General features: G+C 42.8%; 1 protein-coding gene across 2 annotated transcripts in view; it reads right to left on the bottom strand.

Moving 5' to 3' along the window:
* Positions 1–212: 212 nt before the first annotated feature.
* SETD3 (SET domain containing 3, actin histidine methyltransferase) overlaps positions 213–18,003 on the bottom strand; it is a 115,008-nt gene continuing 97,217 nt past the window's right edge. For both annotated transcript variants that reach the window (XM_038749438.1, XM_038749349.1), the window contains 5 exons: positions 11,093–11,167; positions 9,735–9,901; positions 4,998–5,083; positions 2,865–3,025; positions 213–1,595 (listed from right to left, as the gene is read on the bottom strand). In XM_038749438.1, coding sequence (XP_038605366.1) covers positions 1,146–1,595; positions 2,865–3,025; positions 4,998–5,083; positions 9,735–9,901; positions 11,093–11,167 — 939 coding nt within the window. In that variant the 3' untranslated portion in view covers positions 213–1,145. The remainder of the gene's footprint in view (positions 1,596–2,864; positions 3,026–4,997; positions 5,084–9,734; positions 9,902–11,092; positions 11,168–18,003) is intronic.

Here is an 18,003-nt window from a genome sequence, read left to right as displayed (position 1 = left end):
TGTTTAACAAGATGGATACAAAGAGGTGGGGAAAGACCAATTGGAATGAGGGCCACCTAACGAGTTTGCCGTAAGCTCAATCAATTCCTCTGGGACTCCGTCCCAAACCCCTCCGTTTGTCCTGAAGATCAACCGTGGGGAGATGAAGACAAAAGGGATAGTGGCGGTGTTCTGTTCAGATAGCCCCCAAATGAAAAGGAAGAAGACCAAAATATTAATCATGGTTTCCTTTTAATAATGGTTTTTAGTCAAAAGTGTAGCTCTGAAAATCTCTAGCTAGCTTGTGAAAACCGGGCTAAGCTGGGGAACAACCTCACGTGGGACAGCAGAGCATAAAGCTGTGGGCTGGCCTATTTTGCTTCCAAACGCTTCCATTCCCAACACTGGAAATTTGATGTACCACTTGAAAATAAGAGTCAGCTTTTAAAATTAGGCAGATGATGGAGTATCCTACTTCGATTCAAGGAGGAAAGTGATGCTCGTAACACAGTAAACAAAACACGAAAAGTAAACAAATCCTCCAAAATCACTAAGTATATATAATTAGGATTATCGTTAACATCTAAAACTATTAAAAATAAGGTTGCCACCTTACCTTTCTGGGCACACATTTCTGAGCCTGGAATCTCTGGTTTTTCTTTTTCCTAGTGTGTTTAGCCAGTCTCCAAAGTTTCTGAACCTCTTATTTGGTTTTCTGCTGTGCTGCTCCCCCCACCTTTGTGGTGAATACTCCAGCTAGTCCTGCCCTCCGTTTCTCTTGGCAGGAGGCAGAGCTAGCTTTTAATTTTGGTCGTCAGAATGACAGACCAACAAAAGCACAGCAGACAGAAAAGCTTAATTCTTCCCCAGGAAGAAAATACATTTGTCCCACAATGGGTCTGCAAAATCTTCCAAAGGCACCTCTTCCCCACTGTATTGTGTTTTTAAACGTTTGTTTTGCCTGAAAGCAAGATGGCAATCTTAATTGAAAAGGGAAGCTAGATTTTTTAAAATAACTTAAAAAAAATCATTTTTATATGAAGCAGCAAAAACAAATTTTCCTCTCTGCAGAAAGAAAAATGTTAACAAGGAAACACACCAACGTAAATGTACTGTTCATAAGCGTCTGCTGATTTTAATTTCACAATAAAGTTGAGCTTTGATTATTATTCTTTAACCTCGTCAGTGCTGTCTGAAGAAGATTCTTTGGCATCTTCAGTCTTTCGGTTACTTTCTTCTTGACTTAGATTTTCCTTTTCGGATTTGGTCCCATTGGGTATAGAGTTTTCACCATTTACAAACCCATTTTCTGTGACTCCCGCATCAGGAATTGCCTCTTCGATCTTTAAGTCCTCCTGCACCTCTGCCTCGTCTTCAAGGTTTCTCAAGACAATTGGAAGTCTAGAGTCTGCCACGCTATTCTCTAACAAGGCAATATTGCTCTCTTCATATTTAGGGAGAGGAGAGCCCTCCTCCATTTGTTTGCAAAAGTACTCGCGGTTGGCCGCTGCACTCTTCACTGCTTTCTCCAAGATCTCCTTTTCTCCTAAACGTAGTTTGATGGCCATTGTTGCATGAAAAGTAAGGTCAGGGGTCTCCAAGAAGGATTTATCTTCCTGGAAAATAAAGAAGTCAACATTCATTAAAAGAACTCTAAATCAACTGGGGCCTCAGCTCACCCAGCTGTAGAACTCCATACGGTTTTACAATGATTTAGACAACTTTGGTGCCGAAAACGGTGGGGGCAAAATGGTAACGAAAAATGCTCAGGTTATGGCAACCTGATTCTAATCCACTAGACTATAAGCTCTTTGTGAGCAGGGACCGTCTCCACTAACTCTGTTGTACTCTCCCAAGCGCTTCTTACAGTGTCTGAGCACAGTATGCGCTCAATAAATACCCACTGCTTGTACTGAATTCTCCCTAGGTTTTAGTACAATGCTCTGCACCCAATAAGCGCTCAATACACACCACTGATTGATTGATGGTAAGCACCATAAAAGCTGAAAATTCTACAAGGTCACGTTTTGACAGGAAACTTGGAAGAGATGATTAATAAAAGCATTAAAAAAGCCATTTAAAACAATATTCTGGGTAGTCGCGAGGTCTCCATGTGAATTTTTTCTACGTTTAAAATCTTTTAACAAACATATTTATCATTTAGTTTAGGATGGAGAAAGTAGCTCTACCCGTAAGTGGCAATTCTAAGAGCAGGATGAATTCTACCTTTTCTCAATGGCTCTCTCAATTTCCTCACCTGATGATTTTAGCTAGTGCTAAGAGAATAGGATATTGTTATTTGCCTCAATGCAGCGAAATGGGGCTCCCAAGTGTTGTCCTGGAGGGGTTCAACCCAGGTGTATGGTCTGAGAGGCCAGCTGATTGACAGTTGTTGCCAGGGGGTTGATGAGGGTTCGGTGGTGCCTCACCCTACTCCTCTGCCAACCAGAAACTTCTGTGTCATGGCCCCTTGGGGGAGGGGGCTGCAAGCTGGGAAGTCCCACAATGCTGTCAATCAGGTGGGGTGGTCAGGGAGGTGGAGCTGGTCAGATTTGATTCCAAAAATGTTCATCCTGTATGCAAGGGGCAATCTTAAAATTGCTTTCTAACATTAGGATTGACATTTGTGCCTGCTATATTGTACTCTCCCAAGCACTTAGTATAATGCTCCACACAGAGTAAGTGCTCCATAAATGTGACCAACTGACTGATGGGCAGATTTAGGCAAAAAAAAATTGAATTTTGTATCACTGATTTTTTTTTCCCCACCTTGGGCAGGCAAGCTCAATAACTAACCCAAAATGAACAGCTTCCCACAAAAACTATGCTACTAAATGTACATCTGCTATGACTCTTCCCACTGAGCTACACAGGCTCACACTCACCTCAATAGTGGTTTTGTATGTTTTTAAAAGAAGTGATGCTCTGGCTTCCAGGAATGTCCAAAGTTTAACCTCATTGTCCCAACTAACAGGAAATTCAGAGTTACCCAGGGTGAAGATTTTGTCAATAGCATGGTCTCCGATCAAATGTTCTTTCAACTCTTCTACAAGAAACACAAAGGACAATGTGTTAGACAAAAACAATAGTCCTCATTATTTTAATAACACAAAGTTGTCCAGTAATGCATTTGAGCTCTCCTCAATAACTAGGTCATTTTGGGTATGGGGGAAGAAGGTAGAGCCATCAGTTTTCATTTCTATTTCAAGCAGCGTGGCCTAGTAGAAAGAGCATGGCCCTGGGAGTCCGCAGACCTGAGTTCTAATTCCAGCTTAGCCACTTGTCTGTTGTGTGACTGTGGGCAAGTAAAACTTTACTTCTCTGTACCACAGTTGTCTCATCTGTAAAATGGGGATTAAATCTTCCTCCCTCTGATAATGAGCCTCATGTGGACAGGGACTGTGTCTAATCTGATACTCTTGAATCTACTGCAGTGCTCAATATAGTGTCTGGCACATAGTAAGAACTTAATGAGTACCATTAAAAGCAGGCAGGCACACACACATACACACACAAACTCTGAGAATCCAAAAGGCTTCCATTTCTTTTATTTTTATAAAGGAAACGGCTTCATCTAATGATCTCTACGACTCTTTGGGTATTTTTCTACTTCTCCCCAATACAAAAATCTCATCATATTAGCAGTCTTGACAGTAGGCTGAATTTGCGGCTGCTGAAGGCAATGTCTGACGGGCAGAAACCTAGTACAGCAGAGAGCCTTCACATACAATGAAAATTCACAGGATCCAGATTTCAAGAAAACTTGGCAACTCAACTGCTTTGGTTTGAAGATTAAAAAAAAAAACACACCAAAACAAACCATGAACCGACGAAACTCCAGAAAATATAAAGTTAATAACACCTTCTCCAGGCAGACGGTATCAAAATAATACAGGCATAATAATTTATGACAATTAAAGAGAGTATGCTATTTAAAATTTGATTTTCCTCTCTTACTTCATGGATGTAATAGAAGATGATAGGTGGGATCTTTAGGCATACAGTATTACATGAAACCATGCCTATTTGCTTCACAATCCAAATAGTCCCACTTTCCTAACATAACTTCAGAGGAAGCATAATTTCAGAGTAAAATACTTTCTAAGCCCCTCAGCCATCAGCACCTATGCTAATTTAGAAATCTAACTGAAGCAGAACTTTGTATACGGACGATAGAACATACTTTCTTCAGTATGCAACGGACCAACTCCTCAAGGAACAGATGACGTGCCATTCTGCTGCAACAAACAGATTTCCTCAACCCACAACACGGGTAGTGGATGCTCTTTAGCATGTCCTACTGGCATTCAGACTCAGGACACCAACCCCAATGAACCTTTCTCCTCTGTTGCAATTGTTTGCTTTTTGGATGCCAGCTACCCTCTCATATTGTCAGCTAAATATGCCTTTCTAGAAGAGTTCATCTTGGGGTGGAGGAGGTGAATGAACAGACACATTCTTCAAGTCAAGCTGATATTTGGAAATGAATGGCCCAGAGAAACTTCATTCAGGACTTGAAATTAACCACAGAAGAGGTGCAGTTTCATTTCTTCTTGGTGTTTGATGAAAACAGAGGGTTTGGCGGGTCACCTACTTGATCATAAAGGTTACATATTTCTCAGCTCCAGTTTTCTTCATCGCTCAGTAACCGAAGAATTCTGGCATATGCCACTTTTGAGTTCAGGGCTCTGTACAACCTTCAGAGGCTTTTAAGCCTTCCAGATAACATGCAACCCAAGAATGGGGTTGGGGTCGGATGAACAGCACTTTCAGAACAATAATTTGCTATTCTTTCTTCACATAGAGAGGAAATACTTCTGTCATTCAAATTCATTCTAGTGATCCTCTGGGACTTTTATTTAGAGGAACATTTTCAGACGTAAGAAATAACAGACTCCCATATCTCCCTACACCAATATTTCCACTGACCCCCAAATCTCCCAATTTTAGGCACCTCTGGTTTCCTTTCATCTGAATACCTCTGATTCAATTTCCCGAATCTTTCCGAAATGATTTACCTTCAGTCATACAGAATACTCGAAGGAAAGCCAGAAGCTGGGCAGAGATGGGCGGCTCCGTAAAATGCAAGGCAAAAACACTGGAACTAACAAAAACAGTAAGAATAGGTCAGTCACATTGTTGAAGTTACTCACTTGCCCTGAGTGAAAAGCCTTAAATTTATGATCCATATGGTTTTCATCAAGGAGATCTGAGAAAAAGCAAATGAGTTACACTAATCCCAAACCTAAATTATAGAACCATTCTCAAACCTTTAGGAGAGGAGATGAGATGAGATGAATGGAAGACGAAGATAGCCTTTGTTTGGTAATTCCAAGTTTAGTTATTCACTAATAAATAGTTTTAATTTCAGATGGAATACAGGAACAAACACCAGTTGTTCAGGATCTTATTATTTAAAAAAATGACAGGACTACATGATTAGTTGAACACTTTTATCGTGAATTAAGTACTGACAAATTTGAGAGTAAAACCCTCTGGATAATCAATTTCCATTTAAGAAAGGTTCCTCCTCCCGTCAGTTCACTCCCAACCAACCCCTCTCCACCCCTTACGCCTTCTCCTCCTCCCTCAACCAAATGAAGCCTTTGGAATTCCCGCCAATACTGGGAAGTTTCCCTTCCCTGGCGACCTGTTCCTGACCCAGTTACTGCTCCTCCTTGCTATAACTGAAAACTGGCTCTCCCCACATGACAATGTCTCCCCTGCAGCTCTCTCTAGAGGGGACCTCATTTTCCCCCACTCCCCAAGACTAACTAGGAAAAAGGGAGGAGTGGGCTTGCTTCTTGTTCCCCAGTGTCACTTGTGCACCACTGCACTTACCCCATCTTTCTCTTTCCACCCACTCCAGTTACTAGTCACAGTCATCTACGATTCCCCAGTCTCCACCTCCAACTTTCTGAACCATTTGGATCCCTTTCTCACATTCCTTCTCTCTTCTCCATCCCTACTTTGAACTTGGGGGATTTCCATATCCACGGGGATGTTCCTAATGACTCTTCCTCTATCTGCTTTCTATCACTCCTCAAATCCATTGACCTCTTGCTCCAAGCCACCTCACTCATTCACCAACTTGGACACACAGACTCGATCTCAACATCTCTAATCACTGTACAATGTCTAACCTCACCAATTCTGAAATGCCTCTACCAACCACAACCTCCTCACCTGCCGCCTTCTCTTCCACATTTCGCCCCCTGCAAATCTGTACTGTTCCCCTGCAGAGACTTCTGATCTTTTGACCCCATCCAATTTTCTCAAGTCCTCGTGCCCCATTTAGTCTCCACACTCAAACTACTTTCCATGTTCAAACTAACACTCTCGACACCACCCTTTCTACTGAACTCAACCCACTCACTCTTCTACCCTTCATCAATCTTATACCACTAACCCACAGTCCTGGATCACCTCCACAGTCTGCATCTTTTCCTCCTGTGCACGAGCTGCAGAGCACTGCTAGCGGAAATCCAGATAGCAGGCCGACTTCATCCACCTCAAGTTCATCCTTGTGTGCTTTGACTCTGCACTCTTCTGCCCGGCCAAATTACTTTTCCAACCTTACTGACTCCCATGTCCACTTTCCTCGCCAGTTGTTTCAGACATTTAAGTCCTTCCTTAAACCCGCTATCCCCTGGCATCCTGCCTCTAATGACCTGGGCATGTACTTCATTGAGAATATTGAAATCATCAGGTGTGATCTCCCTAAAATCTCCCATGATCAGTCCCTCCTTCCTCCTGGCTCTTCTTCAACTCTTTCATCTTTCCCAGCAGTATCTCAAGGGACCTGCCACTTCCTCTCAAAATTCACCCCCTCCACCTGTGCCTCTGATCCCACCCCTTTGTATCTTGCCCCCTTTCTTCTTCCCTGACTGCCATCTTCAACTGCTCACTTTCCAATGGCTTCTTCCCTAGTGCTCTCAAACATGCCCATCTCTCCCCCATCCTAAAAACACCCTCCCTAGGCCCCAAGATTCCCTCCTCTTATCACTCCCATCTCCCTCCTACCATTCCTCTCCAAAATCCTTGAGTGATGTATCTACACCCAGTGCCTCCAATTCCTCCCCTCCAATTCTCTCCTAGACCCCCTCCAATCTGGCTTCTGTTCACTTTATTCCACTGAAACGGCCCCCTCGAAAATCACTAATGATCTCCTTCTTGCCCAAACCATGGCCTAACTCTACCCTAATCCTTTTCGACCGCTCTACGGCCTTCGACACTGTCGACCACCACCTTTCCCTGGAAACATTACCCAACTATGCTTCACTGACACTGACCTCTCCTGGTTCTCCTCCCATCTCTCTGGACACTCATTCTCAATGTCTTTCACAGGCTCCTCATCTGCTTCCCACCCCCTAAATGTAGAAGTCCTTCAAGGCTCAGTTCTGGGTCCTCTTCTTTTCTCCATCTACACCCACTCCCTTGGAGAACTCATTGGTTCCCATGGCTTCAACTATCATCTCTCTGCAGATTCCCCAATCTATATCTCCAGTCCTGATTGGTCTCCTTCTCTGCAGTTTCAAATAGAAATTCCTCACCATTGGCTTTAAAACACTCAATCACCTTAACCCCTCCTGCCTCACTTCGCTACTCTCCTACTACAACCCAGCCCTCACCCTTCTCTCCAATGCTAACCTTCTCACTGTACCTTGATCTCATCTTTCTCATCGCTGACCTCTCTCCCACATCCTGCCTCTAACCTGGAACACCCACTCTCCTCATAACCAACAGACAACTACTCTCTCCTGCTTCAAAGCCTTATTGGAGGCACATCTCTTCCAAGAAGCCTTCCCTAAGTCCTCTTGTCCTCTTCTCCCAATCCCTTCTGCACCACCATGACCTGCTCCCTCTATTTCCCCCTCCCAGCCCCACAGCACTTATATACATATCTGTATTTTATTTGTATTAATGTCTGTCACCCCCTCTAGACTGCAAGCTTGTTGTGGGCAGGGAATGTGTCTGTTTATTGTTATATTGTACTCTCCCAAGTGCTTAGTTCAGTGCTCTGCACACAGTAAGTGCTCAATAAATATGACTGACTGAATCCTGCCTTCAGGACATCTCTACTTGGATGGTCTACCAACACTTCAAACTTTGTATGTCCCAAACAGAACTCCTCATACTCCCACCCAAACTATGTCCTGTTCTTGACATTCCCGTCACTGTAGACAAAATCACCATCCTCCCTGCCTCACAAGCCTGTAGTCTTGATGTTATCCTTGACTCATCTCTCTCATTCAACCCTCTTATTCATTCTGTTACCAAATCCTTCAACCTTCACAGCACTGCTAAAATCTGCCCTTTCCTCTCCATCCAAACTGCTACCATGTTAATCCAAGCATTTATCATTTAGAGAAGCAGCGTGGCTTAGTGGAAAGAGCCCGGACTTGGGAGTCGGAGGACGTGGGTTCTAATCCCGCTCTGCCACTCGTCTGCTGTGTGACCTTGTGCAAGCCACTTAACTTCTCTGTGCTTCAGCTACCTCACCTGTCAAATGGGGATTAAAAGTGTGAGCCTCACGTGGGACAACCTGATTACTCTGTATCTACCCCAGTGCTTAGAACAGTGCTTAGCCCATAGAAAGCACTTAACAAATACCATAAAAATCATTATTATTATCCATCCCTCCTTAATTACTGCATCATCCTCCTTGCCGACCTTCCTGCCTCCTGTCTCTTCCCATCCCAGTCCATACTTTGCTATGCTGCCCGGATCGTTTTTTTAAAAATGTTCAGTCCACATTTCCCCACTCATGAACCTTGATTACCCATCCAACTCCATGGTTGCCCTTTCACCTCCGCATCAAACAGCATATCACTTTACTCCCTTCCTACCTTACTTCCCTGATTCCCCACTACAACCCAGCCTGCACATTTTGCTCTTCTAATACCAACCTATTCACTGTACCTCAATCTGATCTATCTCACCACCGACCTCTTTGGCCTGGAATACCCTCCCTCTTCATATTCGACAAACGATCACTCTCCCCACTTTCAAAGGCTTATTAAAAGCACATCTCCTCCAGAGACCTTCTCAGATTAAGCCCTCATTTCCTCTTCTCCCATTCCCTTCTGCATCACCCTGGCACATGGATTTGCACCCTTTATTCACCCCTCCCTCGGCCCCACAGCACTTATGTACATAATCATAACTTATTCATTTATATTAATGTCTACATCTCCCTCTTAACCGTAAACTCGTGCGGGCAGCGAACATGTCTACCAACTCTATTTTATTATACTCTCCCAAGCACTTAGAATAGAGCTTTGTACATAGTAAGTGCTCAATAAATAGCACTGATTGATTCCCCCGCCCACGGAGAATGAGAAATCATAATTTTATTTTCCTCAAACTAAAATGGCTTCAGCAGAGAAAATTCTTAAAAATATTAAAAAGAAATTCTCAAAATCACTAAGAATCATGAATTGGACATAGAGAATGAAATCCAACAAACTGATCCAGGTTATGAACCTTTTCAAGGTTATTAGAGATACCAAAGTTCTTATTTAACTTAATGAATGTTTCAGTTCTATATACTTGAATGGATTATGAATGTGCCCAACATCATTATGTTTATCTCGGTAACATTAGTAAATTGGTTTACATTTGCCATGTAATAGGGATGAAAGGATTAAGACAAACTACTGAAGAGGAGTTTTAATAACAGCCTAATTAAACACTTGGCCACTGGACACATTTCAAGTTTCAGAGCGAAGAGCTGACCAGTCCATTTTACTTACGTTGGGATGCCAGCACGAGCCAAGACCTCTGCCTTCATCGCATAAAGCCTGTCACTTTTACTCACTCCCAGCTTGATTTTCACTCTGTCATGTGAATTATTGTCAAAGAAGAAACCACTGTGGATCACAAACTCTGCGTTTGACCGAGTGCCATAAAAAATGTAAATCTAAGAGGATGAGAAGAAAAATGATGGGACAAGAAAAAAAGCTTAACAACTGCTCTCAGAACAGTCTTGTCTACAGATCGTTATTTCTTGCAAATTTAACCCCACTTTAAATTAATGAGACAAAATGTCTAACAAAGTCATAATACACCTAGGCTTTAAAAATCTACTGCTATGGTAAAATTTCAACAAGCAGCACAATTCTACCAACTTCCCAGACTGCCTGATATGGGCCGAAAAAAACCACAATTTTCCACAACTGCTAAGTGAAGGACTGCTACCTACTCTGAAGGTGTATCTTACAAAGGAATCCTTGATCTCTGAATTCATCTGACCTTTTATATTATCCTCTTCTCCTTCCAGTGGGCAGCAAGTCTATTACTTTTAAGACTGCATTAATTAAATTCATCATGCTCTTCCTCTCCTTTTTATAGGAGAGTCTATTCTGGAACAAGAGTTTAAAGCAATGAGTGTGAGAACTTCAGTACTGGTTCACGTGCCAATTCACCACCTCACAGTGGACTTTGTAAGCTTTCTTCTGTGCAGAACTAAAATGTCAGGTCAATACTATACCGGAGAAACGCAATTTGTTTCGGTGGTAATAAATTAGCTCAATTTGCCATACCCACTCTGGTCATAAGGCCAAAAGGAGTAAGATGGGTTTGGTATTTACTGGTTTATGCAGAAGCCCAGACTTAATAAAAACTTGAAAAATCCAAATTATATAGATTTGAATGCAAGAATAAAACATTTGCAGAGCTCCTGAATACCCATGGAAATCCTTACCACTAGACTACAAGGCTCCTTCCTGCAGGAAGAGAATGTTTCTCCAACTAGGAAGAATAACAAAACAGTAAGATTCTAAAGGGCCTTTTGGGCCATTCAAAATTGACTTCTATAATACTGTCTTAGATTGCACGAGTACAGAATTCATTCAGCCCATTTTCTTGGCTGAGAGTATGATAAAAGTGGCCTTTGACCTAATTTTACGAATAGTGGGTGAAGGTCAAGGTCCATTTCAAAATATATTATGATGGCTGCACATCATAAGCATGCAGAGTTTGAGGCTGAAGAGAACTAGTAAAATACACCATCCCTCATGCAAATGCCGATTTTTTTGCTCCCCAAATCATTAGCTAAAACTCAGCTGATAGCTATCATTTTTCTAGGTGGTTTATGCCTTGTGAAACATACCTGCTCGCCAGCAGTAAAGTCTTGCAGGGCCACACATTCACAACGGTCATCTTCTAGGTTGTATCCAGTAGTAATCTATCCAACAAAAAAAGGGAGAAAGGAATGAGCTAAAAACAAAAACAAAAACCTAAAAACACCTCCCAAGTTGTTTTCCTTCTTAAAGCAGGCTCATCTCTTTGGAAAGGACCACATATAATTCACCATTATTCCATATCTACCAAAAAAACCCATTCCCTTTGTTTGATGATATAACTTTTGTGATTGTTGTTTAATTATTAAAATTCCACCTGTACTAGAAATCCTCATGGAAGGAAATTACCTACTGAATTGAAGGAATTGCTCTTAGGAAAATGCACTCCGCAGACTCTAGCTGGTTGGTCCCAAACGGAAATCAGCATTTTATTATAATGCTGAATGGAGAGTGGAAGGTATCCCATGTGGCATGAAGTCCTGAATTGACTGGTAAGAATTCTGGATCACATACTGCAACTCCCACTTCACTTTCTCTCTGAATAAACCAGGAGTGGATAACTGCTGATCTTTAGGGGATACAATCTTTAGAGGACGCCAATTTAATTGCAAATAATCCCTTTAGATAAAGTTAAGTAATGATTCTGAAAGCCTGAAGAGGATTTTCTATAGGAGCACAGAGAATGAGGCATAAAGAGAAAAAGATTCTTTTATGTGCTCCTGATAGATTTTATTTGAAAACGATGAACCTAGAAATCTCAGTTCCAATAACCTAAAACTCTCAAGTTAAAATGCTAATGACTGGTTGAATCCCTTCTGAATTTTGTTTTATACATGCAGATATTCAAGAAGCTCACAGACATTCCATCAAGCCCTCATCCATCCCAACATCAAAGAGCAGGAATTCCTCTCTGGGTTTTACAGGAGACTCAGAGATTCAGGGAAATTAGCCCACTGAAGCTTAATACAGATCAAAAGTGGCCTACAAACTACGGGTGATTAGACAGGTACTTTTAGGACAAGGCTCCAAGTTGCCCATGCCTTGGGTCGCTTTCTGAGGAAACATCGTTTCGAACTATGCCGCTGTATCGGTCAATGGTATTTAGTGAGCGCTTACTGGGGCAGAGCACTGTACTAAGTGCTTGGGACCATACAACAGAGTTAGTAGACAGGTTCCCTGACCACAAAGATGATGCACTACTTCTTCATAGAAGTTCTGCGAAGTTCAACAGGTAGAATTTTCTGTATTCACTTGAAACCGCAGAAGCGAGGCTCCCCAACTTTACTATCCCCAAAGGCGCTGAAGAATAACCCTAAGATTGACATGAAAACAGACATTTTGTGGTCTCGCATGCACCCAATCAAAACAACGGTCATATCGAGAAAAAGGCTGATGGACAGACTAAAGTTTAACTGGAACAGAAGGTCTGTAACTCAAATTAACTTTGACTATAAAGTACCACAATAATCAATTTGACAGTATGTTATGCCTTAGAGAAGCAGGATGGCATAGTGGATGGAGAAAGGGCCTGGCAGTCAGAAGGTCACGGGTTCTAATCCTGGATCGCCACTGGTCTGCTGTGTGACCTTGGGCAAGTCACTTCACTTCTCTCTGCTTTAGTTACTTCACCTGTAAAATGGAGATTGAGTTTGTGTGCTCCAGGTGGATGGGGGACTGTTGTTCAGCTCAATTTGCTTGTATCCACTTCAGCGCTTAGTACAGTGCTTGGTATAGAGTAAGTGCTTAGCGAACACTGCAATTCTTATTATTCGATAGAAGGTATCAGATTCAGACAGGGATTTAACCATACTGAGCAGTCTTAATGCAAGAAATGCCATCCATGAGCCCAATTGCTCTCTGGCCCCAGGGGAGTTCGTTAGTGAATATATCAATGGTATTTATCAATTTTTTACTGTGTGCAAAGCATGCGATCAATACTATTTATTGAGCCCTTCTGTGTGCAGAGCACTGTACTAAGTGCTTGGGGGAGTACAATACAATATTGACAAGGAGTTACAGTCTAAACTTACAGTCTAAGTTTACAGAGATCTTTGACGTAAAGCTGAATGGGGCAATGTGAATTGCATGCTCTTTATGGGCAGGGAGGAAACCAGTGTGCTGTGCTCAATAAATACCACTGATTGATTGATTAGAACTGCTTGCATTTTGGGGCACTCCAGCTTACTAGTCAGGCCTAATGGGCCTCTGAATGAGGCCAAATACCAACTAAATTGTGGGTGCCTGCCCCACATTAAACTATGAAAACATCCACCACCACATTCCCTCTGGGGACCTGAGCCATTTCAGTCCTCTGGTCTGTAAACTCATTATGGGCAGGACTAATTCTGCTATGTTGTACTCTCCCAAGCTCTTAGAAGCGCGGCCTGGGAGTCAGAAGGACCTGGGTTCTAATGCCGGCTCCGTCCCTTGTCTGCTGTGTGCTTGGGCAAGTTACTTCACTTTTCTGTGCCTCAGCTATCTCATCTGCAAAACGGGGATTAAGACTGTGAGCCCCAGGTGGAACAGGGACTGTGCCCAAAATGATCACCTCGTATCTACCACAGCGTCTAAAACAGTGCTTGACACATGAGTAAGTGCTTAACAAATATCATCATTATTATTATTACAGTACTCTGTATGTAGTAAGTGCTCAATAAAAGCCATCGATTGATTGATTCAAATGACAATCAATCAATCGTATTTATTGAGCGCTTACTGTGTGCAGAGCACTGTACTAAGCGCTTGGGAAGTACAAGCTGGCAACATATAGAGACAGTCCCTACCCAACAGTGGGCTCACAGTCTAGAAGGGGGAGACAAAGAACAAAACCAAACATATTAACAAAATAAAATAAATAGAATAGATAGGTACAAGTTAAATAGAGTAATAATAAATAGAGTAATAAATAAATAAATAGAGTAATAAATAGAGTAATAGAGTAATCTGGCAGGTGGGTAAGGGCCTCAATCAAGCCAAATCAGTCTACTCGATTCATGCCAGGATTCCACCCCTTTACAATCATCCCAAGGAAGTGTAAGATCCTTGTGGGAAGGGAGCTTCTCTCCTTTTGTACTTCCCAAGCACTTAGAGTGCATTGACCCCCAGGGTGCTACTATTAAAGTTCAACAGGAGAAAACCACATCTAAGTACAGAACAGATAATAGTGTTTACCATGTGTTAACCACTGTTCTAAGCATTGGGGTAGATAAGAGATAAGTCAGACACAGTCCCTGTCCCATGTGGGGTTCACAATCTAAGAAGGAGAGAGTAGGATTTAATTCCCATTTTTATAGATGAAGAAACTGAAGCATGGAGACATTATGTGACTTGCCCAACGTCACGCAGTAGACAAGCCAGGATTAGGACCGAGATCCTCTGACTCTCAGGCCTGGGCTCTTTCCACTAGGCCACTTTACTTCCCAACAGATGATCCTCATGTTTAACCCAAATCCCGTCTGCTGCAATTAGATCTGTTTCCTCTTCTGTTTCTTCCTCCTCATAACTGACTTGAAATAGGTGATGGGTGGTTATCTCAACCATTTCTTCTCCAGGAAATTATCCTAACGACCCTAATTCCTTTGACCATAAGGCTTTATTTCCCAACTTTCTAATTGTACTGAATACTCTCCTCTGGAACCTCTCCAGATTCTGTAGCTTCTGCTTAAATTGTTGAGTTCCTCAGCACAGCTCTAGCAAATCTCCCTCACACCAGGGATAGGGGGCCCTAATACTGTTCTTAACCAGCAGCTGCAGAGAGGAGGCAGAAACTAAGCCTTAGGGTTTAAAACTCTTTTATCCCTGTAAATCTTGGACAGAATATAATAAGAATAATTGTGGTGTTCCTGGCACTGTACTATGCACTGGGGCAGATACGGGCAAATCGGGTTGGGCACAGTCCCTGTCCCCTGTCGGGCTCACAGTCTCAATCCCCATTTTGCAGATGATGTAACTGAGGCACAGATAAGCAAAGTGACTTGCCCAAGGTCACACAGCAAACATATGTGGTGGTGTCAGGATTTGAACCCATAACCATCTTGATTCCCAGGCCCGTGCCCTATCCGCTATGCCATGCTCCTACCAACTTGATTGTATTGTACTCTCCCAAGATGGAGAATAGAAAGGGACCCAGAACTGAACCTTTAGGGATCCTCGCAGTTGGAAGGGGGGGGACAAGTACAAGAGAGTATCATACTCTCCCAAGCACTTAGTACAGTGCTCTCTACACATCGTACGGGCTCATTGAGCACAACTGGTTGATAGACTGACTGAGCAAAACCTGATGATCAGGCCCCTCCGACAACCCAATTTACTACTGCTGTAGAGGACAGGTGCAAGCTTCTCTCATCACCAAGGAAAAGGCTGGGAGAAAACTGATAGGATTCTGGAGTGGGACTGAGATCACTTTGGCCATGACAGACATGAATTCTCACCTTTAGTAGCAGTAGCAATAGTATTTATTAAGTATTTATTGTGTGCAGAACATTGTACTAATAATAATGATAATGATAATTGTGGTATTTGTTAAGCACTTACTATGTGCCAGGCACTGTACTAAGCTCTGGGGTAGATATGAGACATGAGAAGCAGCGTGGCTTAGTGGCAAGAGTCAGAGGACGAGGGTTCTAATCCCGGCTCCACCGCTTGTCTGCTCTGTGACCCTGGGCAAGCCACTTCACATCTCTGGGCTTCAACATTTCCTCATCTGTAAAATGGGGATTAGGACTGTGAGCCCCATGTGGGATAACCTGACTACCTTGTATCTACCCCAGCACTTAGAACAGTGCTTGGGACATAGTAAGTGCTTAACAAATACGATAATTATCGTTATTATTATTATTATGACGAGCAAATCGGGTTGGACACAGTTCCTCTCCCACATGGGGCTCACAGTCTCAATCCCCATTTTACAGATGAGGTAACTTATCTGAGGCACACAGAAGTGAAGTGACTTGCCCAAGACCACACAGCATACAAGTGGCGGAGCCAGTATTAGAAACCAGATCCTTCTGACATCCAGGCCAAGCTGCTTGATTGTTTTCATTATGCCATGACTATTGTAAATTCTATCATTGTTTATTGCTTGGAAGAGCTGAAATTTCCTATCTGTATTATCTCCCCATCTAAGATTTTACGCTCCTTGAAGCCAGTTACACATCTCCATTTACATGATAACTTCCTCAGAGTCTAGTTCAGTTCTCTGCACTCTGAAGACATTAACAAAAATGATTATTATCAAAAGCCTGACTAGTGGAATACAGCACAGATTGCTTTGTGATTTCTATGTGCTACACTCTTAATTATGCATTCCAGTGCTATACTTCCCTCTTAAAAATAGTGTTCTACTGCTGACTCATGTACAGCTTGTTGTCCTTTGTCCCCTGGATCCTTTTGTCTCATAATTGCATTCATAACCAGTCATTTTCTCATTGTGTTTCAATCCCTTGTTTTAAGAATGCAGACCCCACTTTTGCACACCAACCGCAAGCAGCAAGCAAAATTCATTCACACAGTGGCTAACAAATAAAATCCTCTCCAATAAACACATCCCAAGGCCCCCAAGGCTCTCCCATCTCCCCTTTGGCTCATTCTATATACTGCATTTCTCCTAGTCAAGTTCAATCTCTGTATTAATTGATCTCCATACTTTCTCCTATGCAAGCCTAAAATCCGGAGCAGTGGATTCTGAGTACTGAAAATCTGTAGCATGCAAGATAGGATTCCTTCAATCTGCAGGCCCCCCAAATTCTGAGCAGCCAAACCATCTTGTATGGTACTTATTAAGCGCTTACTACATGCCAGTCACTGTACTAAGCGCTGGGATAAATACAAACTATCCTTCAGAGGGATATAGAGGGCTCTGTCCTACAAAGGGCTCACAGTCTTAATCTCAATTCTGCAGATGAGGCAACTGAGGCCTAGAGAAGTAAAGTGATTTGCCCAAGGTCACATGGCAGCCATATGGTGGAGCCAAGATTAGAATAATAATGATAATTGTGGTACTTGTTAAGTGCTTACTATATGCCAGGCGCTGTACTAAGCGGTGGGGTGGATACAAGCAAATCAGGTTGCTCACAGTCCCTGTCCCATGTGGGGCTCACAGTCTCAATCCACACTTGACAGATGAGGTAACTGAGGCCCAGAGAAGTGAAATGACTTGCCCAAGGTCACAAAGTAGACAAATGGCAGTGCTGGGATTAGAACCCAGGTCCTTCTGATTCCCAGGCCCGGGCTCCATCCACTAAGTCACACTGCTTCTTGGCGCGCACGAAGTCTGCTCTGCCCACAGTAAGCGCTCAATAAATACAACTGAATGAATGAATGTGCCATCAAGAGGGAGCAAGAGTCTAGTCCTCTCCACAGATCCTGCTGCCCTTCACACTTTCCTGAAAAACTGCAAAACAACCAAACCAAAACACAAACCCCTCTATGGCCACCAGGCAAACTCATTCATTCATTCAATCGTATTTATTGAGCGCTTACCGTGTGCACAGCACTTTACTAAGCTCTTGGGAAGTACAAATCGGCAACATACAGAGTACCTACCCAACAACGGGCTCAGAATCTAGAAGGGGGAGACAGACAACAAAACAAAACAAGTAGACAGGCAAATGCCCGAACACCTTCTGGGAGAGTCCTACCCTAGCAGTAGGAACGTTCAAGACACTGGGCTTGTTTTTGGGTGTGTGGTATGTGTAAATACACATCTAGAGATAGACAGCACAGGCTGAAGATGAAGGATCTATAAGCATATGCAAGAATAATGAATCATAACCAATGGTCTTTATACAACATGTACACTTAAAGACTGTCTCTTACTGCGCTGCTACCTTCTGTCCTGGCAGTGGCTGGATCTGTCTCCGTTTCTCTGTCTTGACGCTGCCCATCATCCCAAAATCTCTGCTCCAACAGGATCACCCCCTTGCGCCCCATTTCAAGCTGA

Source organism: Tachyglossus aculeatus, chromosome 1 (genome assembly GCF_015852505.1).
Source record: "Tachyglossus aculeatus isolate mTacAcu1 chromosome 1, mTacAcu1.pri, whole genome shotgun sequence".
NCBI classification, from domain to species: Eukaryota; Metazoa; Chordata; class Mammalia; order Monotremata; family Tachyglossidae; genus Tachyglossus; species Tachyglossus aculeatus.
The sequence above is the reverse complement of the archived record's forward strand: the minus strand, read 5'-3'. Positions and strand labels throughout refer to the sequence as shown.